General features: G+C 37.9%; 1 protein-coding gene across 1 annotated transcript in view; it reads right to left on the minus strand.

The window, feature by feature from the left end:
• The window catches only part of TBC1D32 (TBC1 domain family member 32), a 332745-nt gene that overhangs the window by 192885 nt on the left and 118802 nt on the right, over positions 1-21058 (minus strand). Inside the window, exon 22 of the mRNA XM_056125154.1 lies at positions 2507-2595. Within this exon, the coding sequence (XP_055981129.1) occupies positions 2507-2595 (89 nt within the window). The remainder of the gene's footprint in view (positions 1-2506; positions 2596-21058) is intronic.

Here is a 21058-nt window from a genome sequence, read left to right on the forward strand (position 1 = left end):
CATCCGAGCGTGTGGAGAGTGGTCTTAAGCATGGCTTTGGCTGGTTCTGGAGGTCTTCAGCTGCCAGGGCTCTGCTCGGGGAGGGGAGGGAAACTCAACCCGCCCCCCTCCAAGGGACCTTGGTGAAGACAGCCAGGTGCTGGGGCAGGAGACTCTGCCAGAGTCTATAAAACCAAGCTCCCAGAAGAGAACAACGCATGGCCAAGACCCAGAGATTATAAAACCACGCTCCCGGAAGCACGCCACTGCATTCTCGGCCTTGAGACCTCTTATTGTCTAGTTCTCATTGTTGGACAACCCTGGTAGGCAGATACCATGAGTATCCTGCCCACATGAAACAGTCTGGCAAGCTCCCCGAGGCATATTCGATATGCCAAAACCCAGTAACAATGATGGGTATCATTCCCCTTACCCAGAAAGATACTCCAATGTGGCACTTGCTAAAATCTCAAAGCTAGGGTGAATAGAGATGTTACTGATGCATGCTCGAGGAAACTGATAAACAATGGGATGACAGTGAGTGATACAGTGATAATTTATATATACATAAATAACACCCATATACACATATGAGTTCATCAAAGAACTTTGATTTTAGAAAAGTAATAGCTTTATTTCTTGGCTGAGAATTCTGACTAAACCCCTCAAATCTGAATATTCCTGTGCTAGGGAAAAGGATGACAAAGAATCACAAACTGATAAATTAAAAAAAAAGGGGGGGGCTGAAGTGATACCACAGCGGGTAGGGTGTTTGCCTTGCACACGGCCCAACCCAGGTTTGATTCCCAGCAGCCCATGTGGTCCCCCGAGCACGGCCAGGAGGAATTCCTGAGTGCATGAACCAGGCGTAACCCCTGTGCATTGCTGGGTGTAGCCCAAAAAAGCAAAAAAAAAAAAACCTTCTTAACTCATCTGCTTTTATATGTAGTTACTATTAGATATAGACATTATTCTAAACATATTATTTAAGAAATTTTATGAATCTCTGTGGTACAAATACTTCTAATACCCTATCTCTCTTCCATCACCATCCAAATGTCAAATGGAATGGCAATGAACACAAAATAAAACTGAAAAATGTACAACTCAGAAAACTAATGTTAAAAAATGACTAAAAAAATTGAAAAAAATTAGGGCATCAAGATAAACCGTCTAATTCCTGTCCATTTTAAGTCTATATTTAGGCAGGATTCCTATATAAAACCAATACAGGGAGAGCACGCCACTAAACCACCTAGTCATCTCAGGTAAGTTAAGAAATTTTATCAGGTCTATGATCTCCAGACTGAAAACTATATGGCCTTCTCAGAATAGGGACAGGTGGATCCCCTTTTTTCTAGCAGAGAATAACAGATACCATACCCAGTTTCTTTCATCATAAAAATGGCCCCCAATTCTACAGCTCTTGAATCATAGCCTCAAAAGTGGCGACACAACAACAAAGTCTCCAATGGAGACGTTACTGGGCCCACTCAAGCAAATCGATGAACAACTGGAGGGCCTTTACCTTTACCTGGCGACACACCTCCTCTAAATTTCTCAGTATTTACAGTCCAATAGAAGCACTGCAAATATGATGGGAAAGTTGTATAGAAGCCAACTAAGCTCAATGAGCAAAAATAATAACACAGAAGACTCAACCAGTATCAACAACCAGTTCAGTAAATTCCCAAATAATAGTTTCAGTAACATCACTGTGAGATATAATAGCTATCACAAATTGATTTTATCAATCCATTTTTGGTATTTCTAATTAACATTTGCCATTTTGTGGCACTAGCAATATAAAGTAAATTTTTTATGTCTCTTCTGAGAGCTCAGGCTTGGGGGGTGGTAGGGAAACTGGGGACGCTGGTGGAGGCAAGGTCACATTGGTGGTGGGACTTGTACTGAAACATCGTGCACATGAAACAACTGTATTATAAACAGTTCTGCAAATTCTGGTGTTACAATGAATAATAAATACTTTTCTAAGACAATACAAGGAAGCCTCAGTAAACTCATAAATAAACTGAACTGTGCACAAAATACATCTCATAAATTGAGCAAAATTAGAAAACAATAATAATAATACAGAATCTAAAAACCACAAAGAACATAATATAAAAACCTAATGGCGGGGCTGGAGCAATAGCACAGTGGATAGGGCATTTGCCTTGCATGCCGCCAACCCGGGTTCGATTCCCAGCATCCCATATGGTCCCCCAAGCACCGCCAGGAGTGATTCCTTAGTGCAGAGCCAGGAGTAACCCCTGAGCATCGGCTGGGTGTGACCCAAAGAGAAAAACAACAACAACAACAACAAAAAAAAAAAACCCTAATGGCTACAACTTACCTTATAAGAATGAAAAAAGACAAATTACTTTTAAATGTACATTTTTTAAATGATCCTATTTTAAATACTTAGGGATATATAGAACATAAATTAACTGTTTTTGGAACAAAGAATATCTCTGAGGTGAAATTTAATTAATACTTTACCTTGAAGAGAAATTTAATACTTTACCTTAGACCAAAGATGTGTGATTGTTCATAGTTGAATAAAGAATGAATCTTGGCATCTGAATTCAATATTATAATTCTATCAATAATATCCTGAAAAAGAAAGAAAAACTGTGCTTCACTAAAGTCATTTGATGGAACACAACAAAATTTTACCTCTATTTATCGGTCTTAAATTTGCCTTCACATTAGAACTACCAAAGAAGTTGCAATAAATAAATCATATTATTAAATACCTAAGACTCACATCTCATAGATCCTGAATTAATAAGCCTGGCTGTACCCCACATATTAAGATGCACAAAAGTTGTATAAACAAATCAATTAATGTTTGGCCAAAATATTGAACCATGAACTTATACACCCATTCCAGTATTATATGATCAGCTAATGCAATTATTCAATTCTAAACTACAAAAAATGTAAAATATTTGTAAAACATGCATGAAATCAACAAATATGAAAAAATAAAAGTGAATTGGAGTAATTTATCCATGAACTACTTGAGATATTTCAAAATAGTGTCCACTCATGTAAGTCTGTGGTTTCCAGCGAAATCTGTGGTGAATGCTGGAATCACCCTGGGAACTTTAAATATACATACAAATGACAAGGCTCTATCCCAGACCAATTAAGTCACTTCTCCTGAGAATTGTATTCTGGCATTAAATTCTTTTTAAGAGCTCCCCAAGTTGTTGCAATGTGCAGTCAGTCTTAAAAATTACTGATGCAAGTGTAAAGAGAACCTGGCTGTGTCTCTAGTTTAAGCACTGACAATTTAAGGCTTCCACACAATTCCACACAGACCTTATGTACTTCATAAAAATATTTCTCTAACACCCTTGCTTTGTGTATATCTTTGTGAACCATCCTAAGAAACATTTTTGAGGGGGTGGGAATTGGGACCACATCCAGAAGTGCTCAGGGCTAACTCTTAGCTCTGCAATCAGTAATCACTCCTAGGGGGACCATACATATGTATAGGGGATTAAACCTGGTTTGACCACTTGCAAGTCAAAGTGCCTACCTACCTGCAGGACACTTTCTTTAGGCCACAGCACTCCCATCCCACCCCATCCTAAAAGATTTATTCACAGCTAAGTCTTCTCTCTCTTGATGCTCATTTTCCTGAGCAAGAAACTTGTACCCTCCAGCAAACTTCAAGATATTTCAGCAGTGAATGGGGTACAAGGAAGAAGACTCTGCTAGCAAGTAAAGTCACATAACTTTTATTGAGGACCGCATGAATTATGTACAAAAATCCTATTACATTAGTAGAAGGAAATGAAATTTATTTGCAAAAGAAAGAAATAATAAATTTTTTTTTAAAAAATGACAGGTACTTCCATATAGACTCACACACTGACCCTAGACCACCAATTCCCAAATAAATGTCCCAGAAGATGCAGGCCAAGCAGATAAAATACGTGGAATGGAATGACAGGTCCCCAAAACTGAAAACTCTGGAGTACACCTAGGCAGCAGAAATCCATTCAGTCAAGGTGTTGGCAGCTGCACCCTCACCCCACCACTATAGTCACACCAAGGGCTCAGTTTTATCACGTCATGAATATTCTCTACAGACATGCCAATCTGCAAATAATTTCTGTTACCCAGTATCCAGGCTGAGAACTCTGGTGATTTTTCAGTTAGGTGGGTAGTCCCTTCCCAGCCCCCCATATGTCTGAAAGTTCCAGCAGTCACGCCCACCTCCCACAGCAACCTCTTTGGTCCAGACCATAGATCCCCTAGTCTCTGACACCTCCTAAAGTAAAAGTAAAGTAAAGGCCCTCCCATTGATCATCGATTTGCTCGAGCGGGCCCAGTAATGTCTCCATTGGAGACTTTGTTGTTAATGTGTCTGGCAAATCCTGAGATCAAATATAATAATTTTCACATAAATGGGTTTTCTATTCCTACTGATTTTTTTGTTTCTTTTTTTTTAAGTAAAAAATTTTTAATAGTGAGACATCATGAGGTACAGTTGCAGACTTACACATTTTTGTGCTTGGGTTTCAATTATACAATGATCAAATACCCATCCCTCCACCGGTGCCCATTTCCCACTACCACGGATCCCAGTATCCCCCCCACCCCCGATCCCCCCGTCCTACCCTGCCTCTGTGGGCAGGGCATTCCCTTTTGTTCTCTCTCTCTTATTGAATCCCTATTGATTTTAATATTAGTTTTTTATCTAATCAATTTTAATTCTAGAACTGTCAATAGTTGTGACTTTTTTTCTACAATAAAATAAACTTAATTTTTTTAATTTGAAAAATACTCATCAAAACTTAGCTAAAACTGGACTTTGAAAAAAAAAACTATGGCAGAAAAACATAATGGAATACTAGTTGGCCAGAAGAACAGATGAAGTGATGCAATTCACTGCTCTCTGAGTGGATCTGGAGAGTATCTTGTTGAGTGACTCAGTCAGAGGGTGAGGAACAGACTCAGCATCATAGTCAGATTTGGGATATAAAGAAACTTGGTAGGGGGAATATCAAATGCCTAAAGGCAATAGAAACAAAGAGCAGAATAACTGGTCGTCAGTAAGAAGCTTGCCACTGGCATGGGATTAAGGTGGGTGGATAAATTAGAAGAGACAACAGGGCAATAGTGGAAGAGAAAAACATCTGCCACAGACGCAGGTAGCAATAGTGGAGGGTAGTGGACATTGGTGAAGGAATTGTTGTAGGAACACTGATACCTGAAACTCAAACATTAATATCTTCTTAACTTTGCAATTCACAGTAATTTAATATTTTTTTCCCTTAAATCAGGACCAGGGGCTGGAGCAATAGCACAGCGGGTAGGGTGTTTGCCTTGCACATGGCCGACCTGGGGTTCGATTCATCCATCCCTCCCAGAGAACCCAGCCAGTTACTGAGAGTATCCCTCCCACACAAGAGAGCCTGCAAGCTACTTGTGGTGTACAACAAGTCTCATAATGGATATGTTACTGGTGCCCACTCAAGCAAATCGATGAATGGGAGGACAGTGCTACAGTGCTAAATCTGATCTAGGGCAAACTTACTTAGAAATAGTTTATACCCAACAATTAGGAATGCATTTACCATTCAACAGATATCTTGGGAAGTGTATAATAGTACCAGCTCAGGAGATTATTATCGGTTAATATTAAATAAGCTTCCTGATAATAAACTAACATGGTATTAAAATAAAATTTTGTAGCCATGTATAACATAAAGGCTATTTTTTGTTTCAAACCTTCAAACTAAGATAAGCAAGTCCCAGTTTGAGTTCCATATTTTCGTTAATTGTCCAACCTCTCTCTCCATCTCTTTCCCAATTTCTACAATCTTACAGTCCAGACTAAGATGGTAACACAGTCACAAAATTCTCTTGCCTTACCCATAAAGCTGGACATTAGTAAGCAGTCTTTGCAGTAGACATTTGGAGAAATGTATTGGTTATGTGGGTCTTAAAACAGCAGTTATTTTTACTAGCTAAAAAATATTATATTTTGGGGGGGCTGGAGTGATAGCACAGCAGGTAGGGCATTTGCCTTGCACAAGGCTGACCTGGGTTCGATTCCCAGCATCCCATATGGTCCCCTGAGTACTGCCAGTAATAATTCCTTAGTGCATGAGCCAGGAGTAACCCCTCTGCAATGCCAATTGTGACCCAAAAAGAAAAAAAAATTACAATTTTTAAGAAATGATCTATTAAAACTAATGCAGGTTTTTCCCCATGGTTATTTTTCACAGAATAAAAAATCGAAGCGATAACTAGATTTATTTTACCTAAAAGAGACTGGCAACTTAATTCTACAGAGATTTCTCTTCACTCTCACATAACTAGTATAAGTGTCTAAATATCTGCACAGCTATCTAAATATGATGCTGAATTTAGACTGTAAGATTCACTATAAGTGAAATCTCAGATTTTGAAGCTCTAGCTCTGAACCTAGATACTAAATGTAAGAAATAAAAATGGTATTACAAACATACTAATAGAAGGGAAATTGCATCAATCTATCAATGATGTGAAGAAATTTTTAGAGAAGTAATTCTATCCTGAAAAAAATATACATGATGGATAACCACTTTGTATTTGCAAACTTGAGTGTGAAGTTCAGTCTTCTGAAAGAAAATAATCCAGCATGGGAATATATTCAATAATCTAGTGGGCAAGAATGAAACAAAGACTTGGAATATCCATTCTACATAAGTAAAACATGTATGAGTGCCTACTGATCACAACTGTACTGCTGTACTAATGGTCATGTTTGTGCTATTTAATCCCTTTTATGGAAGAAAGTGATTGGTGAGGGGAAAGTCAATCATAATATCAATACTCTTCCAACTACACTAATTAAAACTGGCTTGTTAGTCAATAAACATTGATAAAAATCAGCCTCTAAGATCCTTCATTTCAGGATATTCAAAGTAGGAAGTATTTTAGACTATGATTGCTGGTACAACAGAATACCATATATGAGGTACATTATTTACAAAGGAAACTGAACTCCATAGTTTTGGAGTCTGGGAAATCCAAATCAGGACTCCACAATATTTTGTGACTGCTGAAAGAATCCACTTTCTAGTTGACAGATAGTTGGCTTTTTTTTTGTAACCTCATATATTTTAATGTTCTCTTTCACAAAGGCTATAGATACCATAAATAGGGAGAATCGTTTGTTTCCTTAACCTAAATGCATTTTTTTAATCCTGTACTTTACTTAAACCCTGTGGTTTACAAAGTTTTTCATGATGTATTTGTTACAGGCATTCAATATTCCAAACCCAATCCATCACCACTGTCCCGATTTTCCCAAATATCCCTCAAGCATGCCTCCACAGCAGGTGCAAAATAGCTTATTTTATATTGCTTGCTACTGCTAAATGACTAACAATCAAAAAATACTTCAGTAAAAGAAAATTTGTGAAAACTGTGGATATCTCACTATGGCACATTAAGTCCTTGTTGGAGAGTTTATTAAGCAGTGGAATAAACCCTAAGCTGTTGCTAGTTGAGCCTTTTGTGTTAATGTTTTTGTTAATGGAGCTTAGTTGGCTTCTACATAACATTCCTATCCAATCTGTTGTGCTCCTCATGGGATACTAGTATTGCAAAGTTTGGAGATATCGTGATCATGACAATGGACTCCAGAAAATCCAGAATATCTAACTGGGCACTGGACTTACATGGTGGTCATGGTGGGATGTAGGTGTGGCTGCTAGGCCTTCTGGAAATACAAGGGCGTGGGAAGAGGTCACCCAGCACACCTCCAAAAAAGCTTGGAGTTTTCAACCAAATAAATGAATACATAAAAACGTAGTGTGCCCGAAATTTTCAGTTTAGGATCTCTCTAATGCTCAATCATGAGGTGGTGGTGGCATAGGCATGGCAGAAGCTGTTGGCATGGCTATAAGCATAGTGGCAGCTGTTGTAAATGCAGCTGTCATCGCTTTAGCAGGGCAGGGACTTGAACCACTCCCTCCCAAGGTCACACCCAGAAATCTCAGCTGGGAACCAGTGTATCCAAGAAATTTCTGCTTCTAGTTGAATTTATTTTGAAATTTAATCATGAGTCTCTGAAGCAGGGCCTATAGATAAGTTTACATGGCAATGGTCATGGAATGTGTGTGTGGCTGCCTGGGCTTCCCTGTACAGGGCAGTGGAGGGAGGTAGCTCATCCCCACTTCAAGGTGGTCAAGGGTTTTCAGCCAAAAACACCTGTTGTACCTGAAATTTTCAGGCATTTGGCATTTCTGTGGAGCCCAGACATAAAGTGGTAGAGACCAGCTATAGGCATGGTGGCAGCTCTTGGGTTGTGATCATCAGCCTTCTTGCCAATTCTTCACATGAAAGAGGAAGTAAAGGATTTTTCTAGGGCCCACTTTCAAAGAGCAGTAATCACCTACTAATCTTCCCAGATTCAGATGCTATCTCATTAAGAATTAAGTTCAAATACAAATTTTTGTGGTTGTATAACATTCACTCTACAGCTGAGTGGTAGGTAGAAACACTTTTTTGTTTAGAGATGAATTTAATTAAATGGAAACCTCCCCCCAAATATCATTCTACATAACAATCAACAGAATCTATGACTCTTACCCTATTAGGAAGTAGGCTCTTTCCAGTAGTAACTAAATCCTGACACAACCACAGATTACTTAAGTGAGCATACAATCTAATGATGCCTTCTTAGAAAAATAGAAGGAAAAAAATAATTCAAAAGGATGTATGCACACCAATGTTCATTGCAACACAGTACAACTGCCAAGATGCAGAAACAAAGCAAATGTCCAACTACAGATGAATGGATCAAAGAAGTATAAATATCTGATAAGAATACTATTCTTATTGATCACTTGACTTCCCGTTAATCATCAATTTGCTCGAGCGGGCGCCAGTAATGTCTCCATTTGTCCCTGTCGCGTGCTAGTGTAGCCCAATGGCGTCTGTTCGTTCTAGGAACACGAAGAGCCTCAAACCAATCATTCATGATCTTGATGAAGAAGTCTGACCATCTGGTAGGTGGGCAGCCACACGGTCTTTTGACATCCCATGGAATCCAGTAGGTAACAGCTCTAGTCCAGTGGTCGTCTCTAAATCTCATTACGTGACCAGCCCATCTGATTTTTGACGCCTTGGCAAACGAGGCAGCATTCCTGATTCTTGATCGTAGACGGAGGTTGGAACTCCGGATTCTTTCTCTTATTTGGGTGAAACGTGATATTCCAAGCATAGCTCTTTCAATTCCTCTTTGGGAGACCCGAATAGTGGTCTCATCCTGTTTGCGTAGGGCCCAGGTCTCTGAGGCATATGTTAATGCAGAAAGAACAGTGGAATCAAAGAGATGTGCCCAGAGCCACTACCTCCACTACCCAGCCGCTGCCACACTCCAGGACGATTTCCGGATCTGTGCGGCCGCTTCGGCTGAGATTCACATACGACTGAAGCCCCACAGAATAAGATAAGTGGAACTCTGAGGCCTTGGACTCCAGGCTCAACGGACCCAGGGACAGAGATTCTCTGCTTACTCCCACCAACTATTCTTATTATATATAAGAATACTATGCAGCTGTAAGAAAAGACAAAATTGTGCAGCTTGCTGCAACATGAACAGAATTGAAGGGTATCACACTAAGAGAAATAAGTCAGAAATAGGACAGGTACCAGATCATTTCACTCTTTTGTGGAATATAAACAACAAACAAAACAAATACTGTCCTCCCATTGTTCATTGATTTGCTCGAGTGGGCCCAGTAACACCTCCATTTTTAAGACATGTTGTTATTGTATTTGGCATATTGAATATGTAATAGGTAGCTTGCCAGGTTTTGCCATGCGGGCAAGATACTCTTAGTAGCTTGCCAGGCTCTCCGAGAAGGGCGGAGGAATCGAAACTGGCTTGGCCAGGCTGGCTGTGCACAAGGTAAACGCCCTACCGCTGTGCTATCACTCCAATATATATATATATATATATATATATATATATATACACACACATATATATATCTGTGGAATATATATTCAAAATAATAACACAGTACTGAAAAAAAATGACAAACGACTGGCACTGGAATACAGAACCAATAACCAAACAGTAGGGAGAAGGTGAAAGGATAAAATCAGACTAGAAGAAATTTAACAACAGTGGAGGGTCATGTCAATTCTGTGGTGGTGGAGTATAATCATTGTGTATATCTATACCATAAATTTCAACATTATGGTGATTCCCTAATTATCATTAACAAGTTTAAAGAGAAAAATAAAGGGAGATATAAAACAGATAAAAGGAGGCCATGTGTTAGTGAAGCAGAAACTAGAGATGTGAAGCAGCAATTCATAAAATACCCTAATTACTCAAAGCTGCACGAGGCAATAAGTTCTCTCCCTAAAGCTTTGCAGGGAAACAGCACCATGCTAAAAAATACTAGATTTCAGCATTCTGGCTTCCAAAACGGAGAGGATACATTTTTTTCTATTTTGTGGGGCTCACAGATGGCTCATGGGTAAAAGTGACTTCCTTCAAAGCATGATGCCTAGAACTCAGGTATCACTGTCTCCCACATACACCAAACACAACGCAAGTAATTCTGCCAGAGTGTGTGATCGCATAGCATTGCCATTCAGTAACCTGTAAGCACTGTGGTTATGTGTGGGCACCACAAATAATGATATTCAAGCACCCCCAGAAAACTTATGTTTTAACACCACAGTGATGCCCAGGAATATGACAGTGCTGTCTTCCATGAATAATGCCACCACGAGGAGAGAAATATAATGACAATAGTTCAAGGAAATAATTACTTAACTCCTTTTCTGTCAGGGAGTAAAGCAAACTTTCACACTTCACTTAATACACTTAATTTACGAAACACCCATGAACAAGAAATGATACTGCCCCATTAACAAAATAGAAGTCAAGGTCTAAGATGTAGAAGATAACAAAATTTCCAAGGGGCAGAACCAGAAATCTTATCCAGGTAGTCTACTCCATACAAGCTCTCAACCAGAACACCATGTATCCCTTTAACTAGAGCTCACATGGAAAGCACATATAGGAGTAATGGGGAATGGGATCAGCACAGAAGAGACAGATGCGCAGTTGACTGCATCAAATTCCATTTCCATGACAGAGGATGTAGCTTAGTGGTAGAGTTCTACTTGTCATGCATGGAACTGTACTGAGTTCAGTCTCCATAAGTGTGTGCATATATGTGTGTGTATGTGTGTGTATGTGTGTGTGCACTCATGCGCACATGGGGGAGGGTGATGGAAGGAGTCCTATTTCCACTTATTCCTGAATTTTTCACACAAGATAGCTATGCAAGTCATTAAATTTTTTAAATTTTATCTTCTGCATAAGCTAATTCAAATTAAGTTTTTGAAAAACATAAATAACCGGGGAGGGGGGTCACTAATATAGCACTTAAATAACTGAAACGTAAAGGTAAAAGGTAAAGGCCCTCCCGTTGATCGTCGATTTGCTCGAGCGGGCCCAGTAACGTCTCCATTGGAGACTTTGTTGACTGAAACGTAAGTGACAGAAAAAGAAAAGCAGTTGAAAATCACATGTGTCAGAATAAAATAATATTTTGTGTGAACAGCCTTTAATTTACTAAAACAAAGTTAAAAGAGTTGTTTGAAGGGACTGGAATTATAGTCAGTAAAACAATAGGTGACTATTAAAATTACGACTTCATGGCCCTAACATAAACATAGTCTCTAAAATTTAGAAGAAAACAACAATGCAAATAGAACAATAGAAAAAATAATGAACAATCACTTAAAAAATAGAAAGGCATATGGCCATTAAATAAAGAGTTGTTCTGTTTGGAACAATAAAAAGTAATTGTTTAAAATTGTGTAAATAACGCTTCTTTCCTGTCAGACCGTATCTAAATCTTTGGTCACAGAGTAAGTCTACTAGGAAACAGACATTGTAATGACTTTGGGTGGTACTCAGAGAGGTAGTCAGGAGGCCCCAGAGCCCACCATCCATTCTCAGCCAACAGGACCTTCGATTGGATACTACGACCCAAGGATGTGATGTTATTTGGGTCCTGCAGTGCTAGAGATCCCCAGGCCAATCTGGAGTGCCAGTGGCCTCGAGGGCTACACTCAGAGATGTCCAGGGGACATGTGGTGCCAGAAATTGAACCGAGAACAGGCACATGCCAGGCATGTATCTTAATCACTGTACTATCTCGTAATTTCAGACACTAATGTTTTATTGATGTGAAAGGTTTATTCTCATGGATGGAAAACTGGGAACATATACAAATCACACATGGATTTATCTTTCAACCAAGTAACCTCAATCTCAAAATACATCCAAAATGAATGCGATAGGCAGAATTTTAAAAGAAACTGAACATTCTCAGATCTTAAGACCAGAAAGGTAAGGCTGTGAAGAGATTTTTGTGATTGAGTCCTAAATAATTAAGTCTAAAACAGGAAACTTCTAGGGTGGCCTTGATCTCATCAGCATGAGTGATTTTACAACATAGTTTTTTCTAGTTGGTCACAAACATCAGAGATTCAGAGCATTAGAGGGATCTGGCCTGATGGTGATTCTCCACCATGGAGATTAAGGGGTCACTGGAGAAAGACCTGAGAGTAGCTACAGGTCACCAGGAATACAGGCACTTGAGTAGTAAAATTGTAAGGAACTGATCCATGCCAACAATAATGAATCTGGAAATGGATTTTCTTCAAAGACTTCAGACAAGAACTCGGCTTTGCAAACACCAAGTTTTGGATCTTGTAATATTCTCTTAAAATTAACTTCTATTCAGAAGTTTCTTAACTGAAGAACTCTTGAGTTCATAACAGGTACTATTTTTATTTGCATTTATCAATATGCTATGGAGCAGTAGAAAGTAAGTCAGTGGTAAATATAATGTGAACCAAGGCTATCAATCGTGGGATGGTTTATAGAACCCAAATGCCAACCAAGAGGTAACTGGGTGGATAAATTTTAGTATACTTACACAATAAATAATTACACAACTAGAAAAAAAGTGAAGAGGTGCTGTATATACAGCTATGGAGCAATCACAAAAGTATAGTATAAGAACACATAGGACAGGAAAAAAAGTTTACTTTTGCCTAACAAATTGGGGGAAAAGATAAGTAAATATACACCATACATATGTCTATGTACATATAGTCTGTTCAATAGAAAGTGGGGGAAATAAGGAAAAAGGTAATAAAAATTGCCATATAGTACTACTGTATGGGCTGGAGTGACAGCACAGCGGGTAGGGCGTTTGCCTTACACGCGGCCAACATGGCCGACCCGAGTTCGATTCCTCCGCCCCTCTCGGAGAGCCCGGCAAGCTACCGAGAGTATTCGATATGCCAGACACAGTAACAACAAAGTCTCCAATGGAGACGTTACTGGGCCCGCTCGAGCAAATCGACGATCAACGGGAGGGCCTTTACCTTTACCTTTACCTTTACTACTGTACGAGAGAATTTTCTGCAAAAAGGAATGTTCTGTCTGCTTTTCCATATAGTAGATATGAGTCCCATTAACTTAGTGGGAATCAGAAAACTTGTAATGTGGCTCATACTTAAAGTAAATGCATTTCTAAATTAAGTGCAGCCAATTTAAACTTAAATAGCATGTTACTAGAGGCTATAATATTGAAATCAAAACTATATAAGGGGGAGAGACAGTAGAGAGAATTAGTATGTAAAGACATTCTTTAACTTTTTTATATATTAGAATAATATTTTCTATGATTTAAAATGAAAGATAACATTAAGATGAAAAGCTAAAACCAAAACAACCTTCGAATTTAAAACATACTCTGAGGTCACTCTCAGTGTTACTTAGAGGTAATCAGGCTGGGTAAGAACAAAGGCTTTTGTCATGCAAAGTGTGTGGTTAGCTGATTGAGCTATTTCTCAGTATATGTCGGATAATTTTAAAACAATATTTTAGGTGTAGATAAAATAAAGGCTGGAGCACATGACTTACATGTGCTAGGTCCTGAGTTCTATCCTTGTACTATAAAATCCCATATGCACCACTGGGTGTGGCCCTGGAGACCAGCACCAAGCTTGCACAGTGGCAGATCAGAGCCTGAGCATGGAAGCATCAGCCCAGCAAAGTGGGCCAGAACGAGTCCAGAAATAAATAAATAAACAGCAAAAAACACCTTTTTAAAACATTAAGTCCATAGTGGCATATATTCTAAAGATAAAACTGAGAAGAAATATCTGTAAGCTTCCGCTAATCTTACTATACTTTAAATCTTACACAGTAATCTTACATTATACAGTAAACTATTATTTGTACATTGTACATGACAAGTAATTTTGTTTAGTTCATTTACAGCCAAGCTTTATAACAAAAAAAAAAAACTGAAGGCACATAAGCAAGCAAGAATAAATGTCGGGGCTGAAGCAATAGTACAGCCGGTAGGACGTCTGCCTTGCATGTGGCCCATCCAGGTTCGATGCCCAGCATCCCATATGGTCCCCGAAGCACTGCTAGGAGATTCCTGAGTGCAGAGCCAGGAGTAACCCCTGTACATCACCAGGTGTGACCCAAAAGGCAAAAAAAAAAAAAAGAAAGAAAAAAGAATAAATAACATGATCGCATGATGAATATTTTTCTTTTTTTTTTATTTCCTCCCCTCTTCCCTACTTTATTTAAACACCATGGTTTACAAAGTTGTTCGTGATGCATTTGTTAGTCATTTAATATTCCAAAACCTATCCCACCACCACTGTCACCTTCCCTCCACCATTGTCTCCATTTTCTTAACCAGCCTTCAAGTCTACCACTGTAGCAGGCTCACAATAATTTATTTTCTATTGCTTGTTACCATGAAATGGCTAACTGGTTGATAAAAAATATATACTTCCACAAAAGAAAATGTGAAAATTGTTGTATGATTAATATCTTTATTCTTTTGTCTATCTGGAGAGTACATGGACCAGAAATAATAATAACCCTACATAATCAAACATTCCTACTACTAGACTTTAGTTTCCAAATACCACTTCTGACTAAAAGGAATAAAAATTTTGAAGAAGTATATAATGAATCTGGAAGTCATTGCTTCATATTTAAAAAAGAAAAAAACTGCATCAAATACTAATAAGTTCATGCCAAAATAAATCAGGAGGAATAGAAGAAATACCTTTATTGTCAAAAGTAATAACTGCTGCACTGAATTAGCACATATACATATAAAAATCAGAATAACAATAAAAATGAAAACTCCTCTGAAGATAGTTGCCAAAGAATCAATTCATTACTTAAAAAATTACAATCAAGATTTTTTACTGCCATTTTTGAAAAAAAATATGATTTTCATTATTAAATAATTCTAATTAAACAAAAATAATTAATATTATAATCACCCGCTTAAACTTCCTAATGAAACAATGAATCAGTGTAAGAAGGCTAAATAAACCATTTTCTCCCAATATACTAATTAAGGGAAAATGAAAGGGAGGGAAAATTGTTTTATAACAATAAATTAAAAGACATCATTCCAGATTGTAACTTTGGACCTTGTTGGATCATAACTTAACAAAATGTAAAAAGGCATTTGTGATGACAAAGAAAATTTGTACACTCTATCATGTATTATTAAGAGACTACAGCTATTTTTAAATTTGATGTTGTGGTTGAGGTAATATTAACTTACATCACTGCATATGCTTTGAGAGCTTTTTCTCTATCTCCTCAAAAACTACTTATCATACCAAGCTCACCACACCAAACACAGTCTAGTGAACTCTGATAGCCTGTGCTGTAGTGTGACAATAAGGCTTATCTTAAATTAATTTTGTCAGAATCTACTTTCTTTATATTCCATATATGAAATTATCATTTTTTTTTCTTTCTCATTCTCACTTTTCTCTATACTGTTGTTTGTTTGGGGTACTCAGGACCTACTCCCATCTCTGTGCTCAGGGATCACTTCCTGGTGAGGCTCAGAGGACCATAAAGGGTGCCAGGGTCAGCTGTCCTCTGAACTATCACTACATAATATATCTAGTCCCAAATGACTTGACTTATTCAATTAGCATAGCACCTGCTAACTCCATTAGTGTCGTCACAATGGACAAGATTTCATCTTTCATAGAGTGAATCGTATCTATTCTTTCTGAATGTATGCCACAGCTTCTTCATCTACTCATCACACATCAGCCTCTTGATTGCTTTCTTATCTTGGTTAGAATAAATAACACCACAAAGAAAACTGAACATAATGGTGTATATAATTTCAAGAAAAAAATGTATTCTTTGGATAGTTTCCAAGAAGCAAAGGTGTTACATTGATTATATGGATGATATAATTTTTGCATCTTAGGGAACCTCCAAACTGATTTCTATAGATAAGCTGGACCAGACAATGTCACCAAACATGTCTAAGAGTTACTTTTCTCTATATCCTCAACAACATTTGAAATGTCTAGGTTTTTGTGTTACACGGCTTCCCTCACAGATCTAAGATAACATCTCATCACAGTATTTTTATTTGCATTTCTCCAGTAATAAGTAAAGATAAGCATTGTTCTCATTTGTCTGTTGGCCACTTTGAGTAACTGTTGAAGTACATATTCAGTTCTTTTTTTCCATTTTTAAGCAGTGACATGTGGACTTTTGTTGTTAAGTTTTATAAATTATTTATACTCCTGAGAGATTATCTCTGCAGTTCAATGTATGAGGGTCACTCATTCAGTAGGACATCTTTTTATTTTACTGTTTGTTCACTTCACTGTGAAAGGGCTTTTTATTTTGATGTACTCCTATTATTTATTTTTGTTCTTGTTTCCTTAGCCACTGAAGTCAAGTCCCCAAAGATCATTGAAGACAATTTCATGCATAGAGTGTACCGATTATACTTTCTACCATTTATTTTATAGTTATCTAACTCTTCTGCATTTTAAATTAATTTTTGCCTATGATTTGAGGTAGTAGTTCATTTTCATCCTTTTACAGGTGTTTTATATTTTAGAAATAATAATGCCATAATGGTTTTCCAGGTAATGATTTAATATGCCCCGACCCCAAATAAATCTAAGAAAACTTTATAAGAAATACAAGAAAAGAATAAAAACAGGGGTGGGTAAGACCACCACCCACCAAACAGAGCCTCAGCAGCTGAAAACTTCCACACTCCAATAACCACCATGCTCACAGCCAGACTCCACAGGTTTGGGATGAGCTTTACCCAGATTGAATCTATTGAAAAATTCAGGTATGTGGGGCATGTGACTGAAATCTCCAGGCTCTCACAGAGTGAGGGATAGGCTAAACTCCCCAAATCCCCCTGTTCTTCCAAGAGCCTGGCAGTCACAACCAAGAACTGCCTCTGGCATCATATAAGCTCATGAACTGGCCATGATCCAGAGACTCATAAATAAATCTCAGAAGAGGTCAACAAGCTGCAGAGATGCTCCCAGACACCAACGTCATCAGTTAAAAATTTAACTCCAATTATATCACTCCATTCAAAATTTTAGAATTACTGGAGCGCACAGTCACGTAACATCCCATACTCTACACCACTGCTGATATATCAGGAGTAATGCACCAATCTCTGTTAAGAAAATATTAACTCACCAGCCTTAACCTGTAACAATATGTTAATAATCTCTTATACAGGGTTTAATGGCGCCAGGGTGAGATACAACAATCTTCACACACTTTCTTCTAGGGAAATTTTTTTATCATTTTTTGCAAATTATACTTAATAAGCAATATAAAATAAACTATCTAGGGCCAACTATTGGGGTAGGCCTGGGTAGGGGCTGGAAAATTTTTTTTTTCTTTTTGGGTCACATCCGGTGATGCTCAGAGGTTACTCCTGGCTCATGCACTCAGGAATTACTCCTGGCGGTGCTCGGGGGACCATATGGGATGCTGGGAATCGAACCTGAGTCGGCCATGTTGGCTGCGTGCAAGGCAAACGCCCTACCCACTGTGCTATCACTCTAGCCCCGGGGCTGGGAAATTTGGAAATAACGGTTGTAGAAAAGTGTATTGGTCATTGAATTGGTGTTGGAATACTGTATGTGAAAAATAATCAAGAACAACTTTAAAAAATAAATAAACAAAAGCTTGTCTATAAATATGTTGACATTATATCCATGTTCAAAATGTTTTCTAATTTTCCAGAAGTGAAGTGAGGGTATTCCAAAGGGAGGACAGTAATAAAGGATAAGAAGCTTGAAAATGCAAAGAACAGATTAGAGAAAACCGAAAGGATATTGCTAAAAGCATGTCTGTAATGTGTATATGGGGGTTCATTATATTTTGTAGTGTACATTTAAAAACTTTCACAAAGAAAGTCCACTTGTGAGTGCACATAAAACATATATATACAGCTCCCTTGTATTAATTTCCAAGGGGCTCCCAAAGAAAAAATTATTGATTCAAATTATTTTGTATAAAGCCTCAGAAGGAATCAAACTGATTAAGATTATAGCCAATAAAAATAATAAGGTAGAAGGAAAGCTACTCTAAACTAGATCCTATCTACCAAGTCTGCAGTCGTGTAAAAACTCAAGTGAAGTCGTGGTCCCCAAGTCTGACCAGAAAGCAAAACCTTCAAAGGACTTGAGGGATGAAAAGGAAGAAGACTACGTTTAACTCCAAGTTGTTGAACAGGATAACAGTGAAATTCACTTCAAAGTGAAAAGCATGACACATCTCAAGAAACTCAAAGAACTGTATTATCAAACACAGGGAGTTCTAACGAACTCAACTTTCTCTTTCAAGGTCAGAGAACTGCTGATAAGTATATCCAAAAGAAGTGGAAATAGAGGAAGAAGAAGTGCTCAAGTTTATCTATATAAAATACAAGTAATTCCACAATTCAAATATTCTATTTTTCTTTAGTTCTTATTTTAATTATTATAGCTGAGGAAGTTACAATAATGTTAAAGGTTATAGCATCGATACACAAAAACAGCTTCACCGACCACCTCCAAAATGACCCATGATACTCTTCCTCTGTCCCTACTTCTCTTCTAGTCTAGTAGTTTGGTTTTCTCCCCTTTTTCCTGCCCCTGTTCTCCTGAGCATTTGGTAATTTGATATTCCAATGCTAAGGTTTTGTCATTGTTCAATACTGTCTATTCTCTTACATTGACTTTCTATAATCCACATATGATTAAGATCACCTACTATTGTTCTTCTCCTTCTGACTTATTTTGCCTAAGCTGATATCCTCTAATTCCATCCATGCTGCAACTGCAGCTCTTTTAATACAATGCTAAAAATATAAATAAAAACTGATATGCAATTTCCTTAAAATATCTGTTAATATGAGTCAAGTGTCCATTACTCAATAACAATTTGCTTCGTTGTGTTCCATTTTTGGTAATCAAGCTTCAAGACCCTTTGTCTTGCCCTTTTTTAAAAGAAAAAAAAACTATACTCAATGTTCACACAAAAAGGCACCTTTTCCAGAACTCTGCATTTTCAGGCTTGTGATAAATAAAAATGACCAATGCAAATGTTCCCAGTAGTTTTACAATTGGCCCTGAAGAGCTAGCCAGTGATTACTCCATTCTTGAACTATGACTTTTCGTGGGAGATCAAGTTTTTCAGAAAACTGAACAAAATAAAATTGACCTTTTTCTTAACTTGAAACTATGTTTAAAACCTCAGTGTCTGTGTCAAAATAAGAGAAATTTCAGCTTGGAGATGAAATCACATGATCGGAATAATAACTTATTCCAAAAATGGCTTTATTGAAGAGAAAACACCTAAGATTAAAGAAAAAAAATGCCAAAGGACTTCAGAGAAGTTATAATTTTTATCAACAGCTAATAGCTATTGATGCAATGTATAATAATATACCACTTACTTTTTAAAATTTTATTTGTATTTTTGGCCTTGAATATGGATTTAAAATTAATGATAACCATGTCAGTTTTATTAAAATGAAAAAACAAAGTAAAGATCCTTAGAAATAAAATATTGAGACTACTAATAATATATACCGTGCTCATTAAGTCACTGTCACTGTCCTCCTGTTGTTCATCGATTTGCTCCAGCGGGCCCAGTAACATTGTGAGACTTGTTACTGTGTTTGGCATATCGAATACATCACGGGTAGCTTGCCAGCTTTGCCTTGTAGTGAGATACTCTCAGTAGCTTTCCAGGCTCTCCGAGAGGAGTGGAGGAATCAAATTCTGATCGGCCGTGTGGGCCGCATGCAAGGCAAATGCTCTACCCACTGTGCTACGGCTCCAGCCCATATTCTTGTTTCTCTTCAGATCATATATATCTTTTGCTCATTAAGTAGGGAAAAAAAAACTTACCAGGCAATAAAACAGGTAGTCTTCTCATAGATATTTTAGGCCACAAGTTATTAGGAGAGACAAATATAAACATTATGAAGCAATGTTCACATATGTCTTATTCATAAACAAGGTGCTGTGAAAGCACAAGAGAAAACAATAGAAAGGGCAAAGAATGCTTCAAACAAGGAGGGAAGCAGAAGAGTAAGATCCATAGAATAAAGAGGTGTTACCTAAACAAAAAGCAAAAATTTAGAGACAAGGGAGATAGCTCAAAGATTCAAAAGAGATAAAATATAAATCATGACCAGGAAAGACCAAGAAACACTAAGCAAAAAGCAAGGCCCTAAGTATAGCTGGGTATGTCTCCATCCCCAAAATACTAACAAGAAAGGAAAACCTCAATAGTACATTAATGTTCCAGACTTAAGAAAAAGAAACTTGTCTAAACACCTATATTGGCTTTTTGTTTATCTGTGTCTTGTTTTATTTAGTTTCGTTCATTTAGTTTTGTTTGTTTGGAGCTACTTAGAGGCCGGGACTTAACTCCAGGCAAGGCTCTGGGCACCTTATGGGATCAGTCACGGTCACGGTCCTCCCATTGCTCACTGATTTGCTCGAGCGGGCCCAGTAACGTCTCCATCATGAGACTTGTTTGGCATATCGAATACTGTGTTTGGCATATCGAATACGTCACGTGTAGCTTGCCAGGCTCTGCCCTGCGGGCGAGATAGTCTCGGTAGCTTGCCAGGCTCTCCGAGAGGGGCGGAGGAATCGAACTCAGGTCGGCCATGTT

The sequence above is a fragment of the Sorex fumeus genome, unplaced genomic scaffold (genome assembly GCF_029834395.1).
Source record: "Sorex fumeus unplaced genomic scaffold, SorFum_2.1 ptg000054l, whole genome shotgun sequence".
Taxonomy (NCBI): Eukaryota; Metazoa; Chordata; class Mammalia; order Eulipotyphla; family Soricidae; genus Sorex; species Sorex fumeus.